Genomic DNA, 12,282 nt, shown 5'->3' with positions numbered 1-12,282 from the left:
AAATGCAAAAGGTGAGTGACAGTTGTTTTGGTCCCACAGCCTGCATTTAGTCACCAGGTCTACATCTCTCGTGCTGCTCTCCTCCCTGCTTCCTTTGCTTCCTCAGGTTCTGGTGACACAAGTCACTTATGTCTCTGGCTTGGAGTAGGTCTCCCCTGAGATCCCCATCCTAGTTCTGCATCACTAACTGGCCAGTGCAGACTGTTCCAGAGTTCCTCAAGCAAGGCGCCTGTCTGGGCTGGGCTGCACTGCTGTGGTCCACCGCCACTTTAAGAACAATGGCTCCCTCTAGCCTATACAACATTTGGATCCATATCTGGAGAGGCAACATTTGAGCCTGGGTGGGATGTATCCCTTCTAACTGAAACATCCTGTGCTCCTGGAGTCCTCAAGCACCTAATGGAGGCCTCTCTGGCCTCCCTGCAGCCCCAGGACATCCTGTTTCTCTGAAACAGAGGCTCGGCCTGCCACCGATGGCAGCTGCACTTCCCCACCTGACTCACACCTCTGTGAGGCGGATTGTGTAGCTCCTGCCTCTGGCAGTTTCAGCTCTCAGCAGTGACCCCTGGGTACACACTGAGGTCCCTGAGCTCCTTCCCACTGCTCCTCCCTCCACTTGCTCCATGCCACCTCAGCCTTCCAGACCTCTTGATGTATCTATCCTGTCCCTAAAGACCTTGTGCTGTGATACAGTTCCTGCCAAGTCTTACAGCTGCCACTAGGCTGCCGTATGCTCATGCAGGGGGTTGGCTCTGGGGCCTGTACTGAAATGGTTGGAAACCCAACAGTGAGCCCCTGCCTTGAACCTCTAGTGAGGAACTGGGCGTGGCGTGTGCACCATCCACACATTCCCTCCCAAAAGATTACAAGTGGTGTGTGAAACTGATTCCTGTGTCGGCCCTTGGCTGTAAGGGCCTTCCAGGTAAGCTAGGTTTAGGGGTCACCATTTGGCGGATTAATAGGGAAATACAGTAAGGGGTGAAGACACCTATGCTATGTTTACTATTGCTTTGCCCAGGATTTTCTCTGAGGCCCCTCCTCTCCACTCATTGTCTCTGCCCTCTGTGCTGAGATGGGTGCTTTGTGTTAACCCCACCCTGCAGTGTGCCCACAGGCACAGGGTGTGTTCATCCTCATGACAACACTCTGGACTGTGATTGGTTTGATTTTTCTAGACAATTAAACTTTACATTTGCTCTGACTGACTCTGAACTAGTCTGGCCTTTGGCCATCTTTGCCAGGGGGAGGGAAGCTTTCCCAGGTAACAGCTGCCTGGAATGCAGCCTAGAGCTGGGCTGCCTGGGGCAACCTGACCTGGTGCAACTCAGCTTGCCCCACCTCCATCACACCCTCTGGTGACAGAGGAATGGGTGCTGTTGGCTCTGGGAGAACTGTGCATGGAGGAACAAACCTGGCCTGTGCCCCTGACCTCCCTGTGCATCAGGGTTCAGTTAGGCCTCACAGCAGTCAGCGCTGTATGCCTGGTTATCTTCTGTGTACAGGACAGAAATTCTACCAGCTCAGTAGGGTGTGTCGTGAGAAGCCAGACCAATCTTTCCTGTGCACTGTTCCTTGGGTCAGTCACTCAGAAACACAGACAAGCCTGTGTCCCATTTGTCTACTCTTCCTGTCATGTACACTCCTCTGGGCACACACCTCTAAAGCCCTGGCCTGGCCCTGGTCAAGCTGGAGAAGTGTTCACTGGCCTATGTGCATAGAGCTGGATGAAGGAAGGTTGGCCTGAAAAGTATTCCTTTTCCTGGGACAGCCATGGTGCTTGTTGGAACTGTTTCCACACTAGCCCCTCCTCCTCCTTTCATCCCTGTCCCTCCTCTTTTTCATGCCCTATCCTGCCTGTGGCTGCGTGTGTGTGTGTGTGTGTGTGTGTGTGTGTGTGTGTGTGTGTGTGTGTGTGTGTGTGTTGGTTTGTGTTGCCCATGTGTGTGCAAAGGCTAGAGTGTGACCTCCAGTGATGTTCTTCCCCAGGTGCCATCCAGTTTAGTTTATTAAAAATTGTTAATAATCATTGTGTTTGCACACTCATGTTGTGGATGTGGGTAATCTATGCTGTGGTGTGCATGTGGAGGTCAGAGGACAGCTTTGTGATTTCATTTCTCTCCTAAAATCTTTTCACCTACTGAGTGTCTGCCTCCCTAACAATGGGATTGCAAATGTGTACTACCACACCTATTTTTTTGTTGTTTTTTTAATATTTATTTATTTTTGTTTTACATGCCTGTATGTATGTCTATGTGAGGGTGTTGGATTCCCCCAGAAATGGAGTTACAGACAGTTGTGAGCTGCCAGGTAGGTGCTGGGAATTGAACCAGGGTTCTCTGGAAGAGCAGCCAGCACTCATAGCTGCTGAACCATTTCTCCATCTCCTGCTTTTTGTTTTCTAAAAAGATTTTTATTTTATGTGTGTGAGTGTTTTGCCAGTGTATTTGTGTACTACATGTGTGCAGTGCTCATGGAGGCCACAAGAGGGTGTCAGATACCTGGGAACTGGAGATAACATTGCCGCCAGTTATGAGCTGCAGTCTGAGTGCTAGGAATTAAAATCCAATCCTCAGGCTGGTGAGAAGTCTCGGTGGTTGAGAGTACTGACTGCTTTTCCAGAGGTCCCGGGTTCAAGTGCCATCACCACATGGCAGCTCACAACTATCTGTAATTCCAGTTTCAGGGGACCTGATACCCATGGCAAAACACCCCCCCCCCAAAAAAAAAGAGTGCTGCCTAGAAAAATAAATAAATGAATACCCAATCCACTGGAAGAAGAGCCAGCGCTCTTAACTGCTGAGTTATCTCTCTAGCCCATGATTGTTTTAATGTGGGTTCTGGGTTTTGAACTCGGTTCTTTGTGCTTTCATGACATACACTGCTCAGACTCAGAGGTCCACCTTTGTTTGGAGCACTGTGACTGAAAGCGTGTACTACCACAGGTCAAAACCTACTTCTTAGCTGGGTGTAGTGGTGCACACCTTTAATCCAAACACTGGGAGGCAGAGGCAGGCTTATTTCTGTGAGTTAGAGGCCAGCCTGGTGACGGAACAAGTTCTGGGACAGCCAGAGCAATACAGAAAAACCCTGTTTTGAAACACAAACAGAAAAACCCAAAACAAAACAAAAAAAGCTACTTTAATTGACCATTCATTTGTTAGTTCATCTAGTAGGTATTAGCTTTTGTGTTCAGGACTTCCTTATACTGTGTCTGCTGATGTCTTTGTGCTTGTTTGCAAGTAGAGCTGTGTAGGATAAGGAAAGCAAAGGAAGTTCCCTGTTGCTTCACTTAGCGAGGACAGAAGAGCCTAGGGTGACCTCATAGTCCTCATATGCCCCAGGGCAGGCAGACTGGCTGCAGCCGCTTCCCAGCTTCTCTGCGGACAGCAGATCATCTGCCTTAGATTACAAGAGGATGATCTGGCTGAGCTCCTGGGTCATCGCTCTCCATGGCAGTGGGTGATCTGCACTGGTGACAGCCATCATGACTACTTCAGTATTTAGCAGTGATGATGGCCACTTCCACCTCCATGACACAGCAGAGAAGGACTTTGATCCCTCTGTACCTGCTTCACAGATGTACTGTCAACAGCTTGTTTTCAACACCACCCCTCCATGGGCTGCCTAGCCTTCCCTGGGGGTTCTGTCAGTCTTCCTACCCTGGGAATGTTCGGATCTCTCTTAGATGAGGGAACCAAGACCCAGGGTTGCAGCTGAACAGTGGTCCTCCTTGATCAGAGCTGTCGTCCCAGCTGGGTGACTCCACAGTGATCTAGCCACACAAGATAGAGGAGAAACCTTTGGTGGCCAGTGGTTTGGAGGCAAAGTCATTGCAGGGAGTGGAGGCGGGAGGCCTTGGGACAGGGGTGTTTGTGATACAGTTTACACCCATCCCTGTGCATCAGCCTGTCTACTCCCTCTCAGCACTCTGTGTTCTTGTCTTCTCACTGGCTGCCTCTCACCCCTGCAGGCTCAGCATGTGAAGCAAGACTCAGCCCTTGTGTTCACAACTGGACCTGGTGCATCCTGTGTATGGTGCATTGGCTGAGGCTAGGTGGGCTCAGGGTTTCATCTTGGTCTTGGGGAGAGAGAGGTTGGGGGGCTCTTCCCCGTCCCCCAACTCTCCTCTCACTGTGGAGTGACTCTTCTGGAAGGTAAAGGACCCTGTTGTACTTGGCAATGTTAGGTGATTTAAGGAAAGACTCCATACTTGACCCATGTGTGTGCTTCCCAACAAGTGCCCAAGATGCTCCTCTAGGGGTGGCAATAATAGCCTCCTGCTGGGCAGGTGAGGGTGTGGAGTGTTGTTGACTTCATCCCACCTACTTAGCTGCTTTTTAGTGTTACCCTATTGCCCCTCTTTCCGCTCCTTATACAAATAGAAGGTTCCACTGGAGAAGAGCTTCCCTTTGGGTCTTGTGCACTCCTACTGGTCTCTAGCCTACAACTTAAGGCATCAAGGGATTTCTGCTTGCCCTATTGCTTTCTAGACAAGGGGTCGGGAACAGTGACCTTCAAGCAATGGGAAGATCTTCAGCTACACTTAGATATAGACAGAGCAGGCTTAGCATTTGGACCTGAGTCTTTGTGCTTCCACACACTGAGCTCCCGCTGGAGGGGGGACAGGGATAGAGGACAGACTAGCTGGGCGGTGGTGGCACAGGCCTTTAATCCCAGCACTGGGAGGCAGAGCCAGACGGATCTCTGTGAGTTCTTTTGGATCTCTGTGAGTTCTTTTGAGGCCAGCCTGGTCTACAGAGCGAAATCCAGGACAGGCACCAAAAACTACACAGAAAAACCCTGTCTCGGAAAAACAACAACAACCAAAAAAAAAAAAAAAGTGTCTGCCACCACTGTCTGGCCTCTATGTTTAATCTGGTGGCTTGTTCTGTTCTCTGATCTTCAGGCAAATTTTATTAGGGTATACAATGTATCACCACATTAACCAGTGAGCTAGTGTCTGGACCAGGCAGGGTTCAGTGAAGCAGAGGATGCTATAGAGGGCCTATGAGTCCCATGTGTACTTACGACTTCTTACTGAAGACTCTGAGAAACCAGGAGGCCATGAATGTTATTTTCCTGTTTACTTGTTTTCAGTGAGGTTTTTTGTTGTTTTTTTTTTTGTTTGTTTGTTTTTGTTTTTGTTTTTTGTTACTTTGTATATGCATGGGTGCACCTATCCTGGCACATTGTGTAGAGGTCAGAGGCCAATGTTTGGGAGTTGCTTCTGACCTTTTTTTTTGTTTTTCAAGACAGGGTTTCTCTGTGTAGCTTTGTGCTTTTCCTGGAACTCACTCTGTAGACCAGACTGGCCTCGAACTCACAGAGATCTGCCTGGCTCTGCCTCCCAAGTGCTGAGATTAAAGGCGTGCGCCGCCACCGCCGCCGCCGCCGCCGCCGCCGCCGCCACCACCACCCAGCCCTTATTTCAGGTTAAAGCAGAGTATCATTGTTTCTGTCAATATACACTGTACTCCTCCATGTCAGCTGGCTTGTGAGCTTCTGGGTGATTCTATTTCTGGAATTACAGATGCTGGCCATGTACCCCGCTTTTCGTCTACATGAAAAGTTCTAGGGATGGAACTCAGACCTGCACACTTATGTGGCTACTGCTTTTACCCACTGAGTCATCCCCCAGCCCACTTTGCCCAGCTAGGCAGAGCAAGGTTTTGGATACAGGGTCTCCTCCTGTAGTCCAGGCTGACCTGGAACTCATTGTGTATCCCATATTGGCCTTAAACTCAGGGGTGATACTTAAGCTTTAACTTCCCAAATGCTAGGGACTAGGTGTGAGCCCCTACACATGGCATGTTTGTTTTGAGAAGGGGTTCATTATTGCTACCCAGGTTGATTTTGAACTCATGAGATCCAGTAACCTCTGCCTCCTGAGTGTGCACAGTGAGGAGGATGTTGAGCAGAGGAGAGCCCAGCGGTTGGGCTGAGGTGGTGCGTGTCTAGTAGGGTAGACCAGACTGTTACTGAGGCTTGGCATGACCCTGGGACTCTGGTCAGGGGCTCCTGCAGGAGCTTCAGGGTCCTGTAGATCCTCTGTCCTGGGGAGGCAGCAGGTCTAGGACAAGTGTTAGAGGAGTTTTCTGGCAAGTGGGGAACAGTGTAGTTTGCATCCCCAGTCCATCCTCCTCCACCCAGTTCCCTTCCATGTCTCCTAGCTTAAGAATCTTCCTAGTGCTGCTGCCCATGGCTGTGGGAGCCTCTAGGTTTTGGAGCTGTATGTCTAACTAGGTCTCACGTTGCCCCTCAGCTTGGCAGCCCTCCTTCTACAGTAGTGGTTCTCAGCTGGTGACTTCAGATCCCTTTTGGCAAACCTCTGTCTCCAAAAACACTTATGTTATGATTCATAACAGTAGCAAAATACAGTTAAGAAGTAGCAACAAAGTAATTTTATGGTTGGGGTCACCATGACATGAGGAACTGTATAGGACTGAAGCATTTAGGAAGGTTGGGAACCACTGCCGTACAGGTCCCCTGCACTCACTGAGAGGTCTCCCCAGTCTCCAGCCACAATGGCTTTGGTGCATCTCCTGACTTGCATAGTTTAGTGCCATGGGCCCCTCAAGTCTGGGATGGGAAGTGGATGTTCTCATTATCCGTGTCTGGTAAGCAGATGAGGACGTGAGTAGAAAGTGGGCTTAGCACTACACCTGTAACTCTAGACATGGCAGTCCTGTGAAGTAAACCTGGCTCTCTTCCTGGCTTGTCAATAAAGTTGTATTGACACAGCCGTAGTTATTTGTTTACTTATTGAAGTCTGCTGCAGACCGAATTGAGTCATTGTGACACAGATCGTCCTCACAGAAAAAAATTTTCTTTTTTAATAATAGTGCTGGAGACAAGGCCCAGGGTTGAACACGTGCTCAACAAGAGTTTAACCACTAACTTTCACTCCTAGAATAGATGTAATATTTAGTGCTTGGTTCTTCTTCTTTTTTTGGGGGGGGGGTTGTTTGTTTGTTTTGTTTTTCAAGACAGGGTTTCTCTGTGTAGCTTTGCGCCTTTCCTGGAACTCACTCTGTAGCCCAGGCTGGCCTCGAACTCACAGAGATCTGCCCGCCTCTGCCTCCCGAGTGCTGGGATTAAAGTCATGTGCGCCACCACTGCCCAGCTAAAGGGTATGTATCCCAGGCTGGCCTCGAACTCCAGATCCACCTGCCTCTACCTCCTTCAACAAATCCTTCCAGCCTGTGCCACCAGAACCAGCTGTTAGGCTCTTCTTTAGAAAAATGTGGCCACTCCAGGATGCTGTCCATTCCACCTTGGCCAGGAGCAGTAACTCTGAAGACAGTCACGAGAGCCTATCTCTGTGTAACCTTGAGTAAGACCCTTACTCTCTGAGCAAGTTGGTGACATAATGAAGAAATGAGGGGCCTGTGTAAAGTGTTAGGTGGCTGTCTCATGGCAGAAATTGGGGGATAGATGAGGAACTTTTTTGTAGGGAGCAACATGAGCTGTCCTGAAGGTCTTCCTGTCATGGGGAATCTGTTTGTGTCCTACTTGCCCTGTACAGCTGTCCCTTGTCACCCTAGACTCTCATTCCTTGGCCACAGAACTTGACAGGCTCTGATGGCCAGGACCAGGGTCCTCAGTTCAGAGCCCATTCTTTGTGCTCTATTTGAGACCCATTTGAGAATCCACCCAGACAAGGACTGTTCCCACCCATAACCTGCCATTTCCTGTTTTCTCGAGTTTTAGGGACTCTAGAGAAAGAAATGATAACTCTGGCCTGAGCTTGACTGGTGTGAACCAACACATCCAGCTCAACCCTCCCCTGTGGATGTGTGTGTCAGTCAGTGCGTGTGTTGTATGTGCATGTCTTACTGTTGGTATGTATACATAGGCACATACTTGCATGGAGATCAGAGGAGGACATCGAGTGGCCTGCTCTGTCACCCTACTTTCCCTTGATACTGGTGAACCTGGCCAGCTGGGGTTCTAGGCGTGCGTGTGGCCTCTGCCAAAGAAACATTTTGTTTGCTTTTGGTTTATTTTTGTAGAGATGGAACCCAGGATTTTGCATGTGCCATGCAAATTCTTCAGAGCCAAGCTTGTACTCCAGGCCACCTAAAGCGGGAGGTGGAGGGGGGGCGGGACGGGGGATGGCTGTGGTGCAGCTGGTTTGTTAGCTTGCATGGGTATATCAGAAAGGTTCCTGGTGCCTCCTGTGTTCAGAGGATAGGCCTGGGGGGGGGTGGCTGTGATACTCAGAGATTGCTGACTCCTTCATCTGTGCTTTCAGATCTCTCAGCCAGGGTAGCCCTGGCCACAGCCCTTCCTGGTGCCAGGTTGTAGAGGAGCACTCAGGGCAGCTGGGTAAACAAGCACACTGGGGTCTTATCATCACACAGACCCACCCCGAAGATCATCTTTATCTTGTGTCCCAGGAGGGGTGGGTCCCAGGCACCTTGCCTTGGGTCCCTGTGTCTAGGGCAGTGGACAGCCAAAACACTTGCCTTAAGTCAGGCTCTGCCCACAGAGCCTTGCTCTTCCGTAGGCTAGACAGAAGGATGGGAACCGGGGTCCCTGCATGCACTGTAAGCCTCCTTGCACCCTACTGTCAGGTAGGGATCAGTCTTCTTTCTCTGTTGAAATGACAGTCCCATAAACTAACACGAAGCATTTTAAAGTACAATGCAGTGGCATTGAGCTTATTCGGTGTTATATAACTGTGACCTTTAGCTATCTCCAAAACCCTGTCATCACCTCAAAAGAAACCCCACACCAGGAAGCTCTTGCTCCCCCACTGCCTTCTCAGAGCCCCTGGCAACTGAAAGTCTGTCCCAGCCACCTCGGTTTCCCCTTCCTGCTGCTCCGTTGAATGCAGTATTTATTGCACGGCACTTGTGGCTGCCCCCTTCTGACAGTAGTTTCTGGTAGTGTTCCAGTCTGTAGCTGGTCTTGACTCTGTTTCTCTCTATGCTGAAATAATACCACTATCTGATTCTGTTTATCTGTTGATCAGTTGATGGAATTTGAGTTGTGTCTAGTTTGGACTATTGGGGATAAAGAGTCCCCTTGTCTCTTTCTCTGTATATGTGTATTTCCTTCCCACTTCTGGTCCTCCTGCCTCCACCCTCTGAAGGCTTTTCACAGCTGGGCAGCACTCCTACTGCTTCCTGTACGTTATGCTGTGCTGGGGTAGTCTAGGCTCCCTGCATTCTAGGCAAGCCCCCTCTCCACCAGCCAGCCCTGACCCCAGCGTGTTCTCTTCTTTCTTGGAGCTCTTACTGTGTTGTCCAGGTTGGCCCTTGAACTCCTGGGCTAAGATTTCCACGAGCCTCTTGGCCTCAGCCTCATGACCGACTGGGCTGTTGCTGCAGTCCCTATACCTGACTATGTGCAAACAAGCATTTGTTTGAAGCTCTGCCTACTGTTCTTTGCGGGGATATACCTGGAAGAGAGTTGCTGTGTCAGGCGGTCACATCCCCTCTAGAGATGTTTGCTGGCCTTCATTCTTCCACATCTCTCCATTCACTTGCTTCATGTCACTGTTTAAATTGTAGACATTATGAGAAGTGACATCTCATAGACAGGGTTGGAGTTGTTTATTTTCATTTTTGTTTTGTTGTGGGTTTTTTTATTGCTATGATAGACTCCAGGGCCTTGTACTTTTGAGGTAAGTGCTCTGCCCCCCCCACCTTTTTAAGGTCAGGGTCTCATTGTGGCCTGGAATTCAAGAGTCTCCTAATTTCAGGTTCTAGAGTTCTGAGGAACAAGCATGCTCTTGGGTCACTTTGTATTATTTTTGAGATAGGATCTTGTTATGTTGCCCAGGCTGGTCCCAAATTCCTAGTCCGAGTAGGGATGCTCAGCCTCCCCACGAATTTACAATTTTAAAATTTTCAAAAATTACAATTTATGGGCTGGAGAGATGGCTCAGTAGTTAAGAACACTGACTGCTCTTCTAGAGAACCTGGGTTCAATTCCCAGCACTCACATGGCAGCTCACAACTGTTTGTAATCCGGTTCCAGGAGATCTGACTTCCCATGGCAAAACACCAGTGCACATAAAATAAAATAAAAATTGCAGTTTATAGTTCTCATGCTCTTAGTTTCATAGCGATGAATCCATTGCGAAATCAAAGCCACAGATTTATTCCTGTTTCTTTCAAAGAGCCGTATAGGTGGTTTTGTTTGTTTGTTTTTTGTTTTGTTTGTTTTAGGTATGAGTGCTCTGTTGGTATCATATCTCACTATATAGATGGTTGTGAGCCACCATGTGGTTGCTGAGAATTGAACTTAAGACCTCTGGAAGAGCAGCCAGTGCTCTTAACCACTAAGCCACCTCTCCATCCTCACCCTGTAGCTTTTTTAATTACATTTAAAAAATTTATTTGTGTGTGTGCATACATGTAGACATCAGAAAATGACTGCTTTTGGAAGTCAGTTCTTTCCTTCCACCATATGGAGCCCTGGGATTGAATTCAGGAGATCAGGCTTGGCAGCAAGCGCCATTACCCTGAGTCATGAGACTCTCACCAACCCAAGAGTCTTCTAGTATGAACTCTTGTTTGGGCCAGATTCATTTGAGTTACCTTTTGTTATAGTATGAGGTCAGAATTTAGTTGCATGGTTTTCTAAGTGACTGTCCAGATGTTCCAGTGTTCCTTATTAGAGACGCTTGTCTCTCCTTTGGCACCCTTGTAGGAAGTCACTTGACCATTAATGGCAGAATTTATTTCTGTTTTCTGTTTCTATTCTACAGGTCTATCTTGTTCTTTTCAAAGACTCTATTTTGATTACTGAAGCTTTATGTGACTGTTTTGAATCAGAGACTCCTCCGACTAATTCTTCTTTTTCACCCTACTTTGGCTACTCAGGGTGCTTGGAAACATGTCTTCAGCAACATTTACACCAGCCTTTTTTCTGTTTTCTGTTTTGCTACTTATTTGGCGAGCCATGTGTGAACAGCAACATTGGTCCAGTGAACTTACTCACTGCTGCATTTGTGTTCTAGGAATAAGGATGTTCTGGGGCTGTGACTATAGCTCAGTTGGTAGATCACTCACCTAACAACACACAGGGTCCTGGGTTCTATTCCAGCACCACATAAACCAGGCACACGGTACATACCTGCAACCCCAGCACCCGGTGCAGTGAAAGTGGGAGTTCAAAATCATACTAAGCTGCATAGAGTTACAGGTTAGCCTGAGCTACTTGAGATCCATGGAGCCAAGGTCTCATTTCACACCATCCATCTAGTGTAATGGATCCAGGCCTGGGTCCATTGGATACTTACTAGCTGCCTCTTCTGTATCCCTCACTCTAGAATAGTTCTCAGTGGTTTCTCTCACCTAATGTTGACCATTTGAGGAGACCTCGAAGGGTGTCTTGCAAGCTGGTCCACTCCGTGTATCCGCTGGTGTCTGCTGTCCATTTATGAGTTAAGGTCAAAAGTACTTCCTGGGGGCATTGGAGATGGTTCAATGGGGAGAAGGTGCTATTGCCCAAGCCTGGCAACCTGAGTTTGATTCCCAGAGTCTTTGGCATACCATATAAGAAAGAACCAACTTCTGAAGGCATGTCCTCTAACCTCATGCTTGCCAGCATGCACAGGTGCGTGTACACACACACACACACACACACACACACACACACACACACACACACAAGATATCAATAATAAAATGTACAAATTTTAAAGCAGGAATAGTGCTGCACAGGTGCCGTGAGATATATCCTTTTTCTGGGGATATTGGCTTCATCCTTCAGTGTACTGGACTCGTGTGGAACAAATAACTAGAAACTATGGTTGTGATGGGCATGTCGTGCTCCTGGCTGCTGGGCTATGTAATTGAGCATATACAGTAGCTCCCTGGGTCACTGCCCCACCAGCCTGGACAAGCCACATGGCTTGCTGTATCCTACTGAGGAGCTGTCGGTGGCACAGAAGCATAGGTTGCACCTGGCTCCCACTGCCAAGGACACAGTCATTGCCCCTGAGAGCAAAGGGCCATCCTAAAGGGTCATTGGTACCTCCATTCTGACAGCTATGAAGTCCAGTGACGGCCCTTGTAACTCAGAAGGACCTGAACAAATGCACCTTTGGCAGAACCAAGACTCCAGAGCCCCAGCCCCTTCATTATCCTTGAGTTGTCTGTGTCTTCCTAAGACTCTTTCTGCCCTTCCTTAAGGATGGCTCTGCCTACGTTCTCCCCACCTGTCGGTTCATACAGGGACAGGAGGTCTCTGGAAGCGCAGGTCTTCTTCCCCTGTGAGTATGCTTGTCTTCCCCTGTGAGACACTGATCTCCTGGGGACCCTGGCA

The 12,282-nt window shown here is 48.7% G+C and overlaps 1 protein-coding gene across 5 annotated transcripts in view; it reads left to right on the top strand.

The window, feature by feature from the left end:
- Carm1 (coactivator associated arginine methyltransferase 1) overlaps positions 1-12,282 on the top strand; it is a 49,687-nt gene that overhangs the window by 15,655 nt on the left and 21,750 nt on the right. The window contains exon 1 of one of the 5 annotated variants that reach the window (XM_037207698.1): positions 11,855-12,229. The exons of the other annotated variants lie outside the window; for them this stretch is intronic. Coding sequence (XP_037063593.1) covers positions 12,151-12,229 — 79 coding nt within the window. The 5' untranslated portion in view covers positions 11,855-12,150. Of the gene's footprint in view, positions 1-11,854; positions 12,230-12,282 lie in introns of those variants that run through there. 5 annotated transcript variants of the gene reach the window in all.

This window comes from Peromyscus leucopus, chromosome 7, assembly GCF_004664715.2.
Source record: "Peromyscus leucopus breed LL Stock chromosome 7, UCI_PerLeu_2.1, whole genome shotgun sequence".
In the NCBI taxonomy this organism is placed as follows: Eukaryota; Metazoa; Chordata; class Mammalia; order Rodentia; family Cricetidae; genus Peromyscus; species Peromyscus leucopus.
This window is presented reverse-complemented; position numbering and strand designations above follow the sequence as displayed.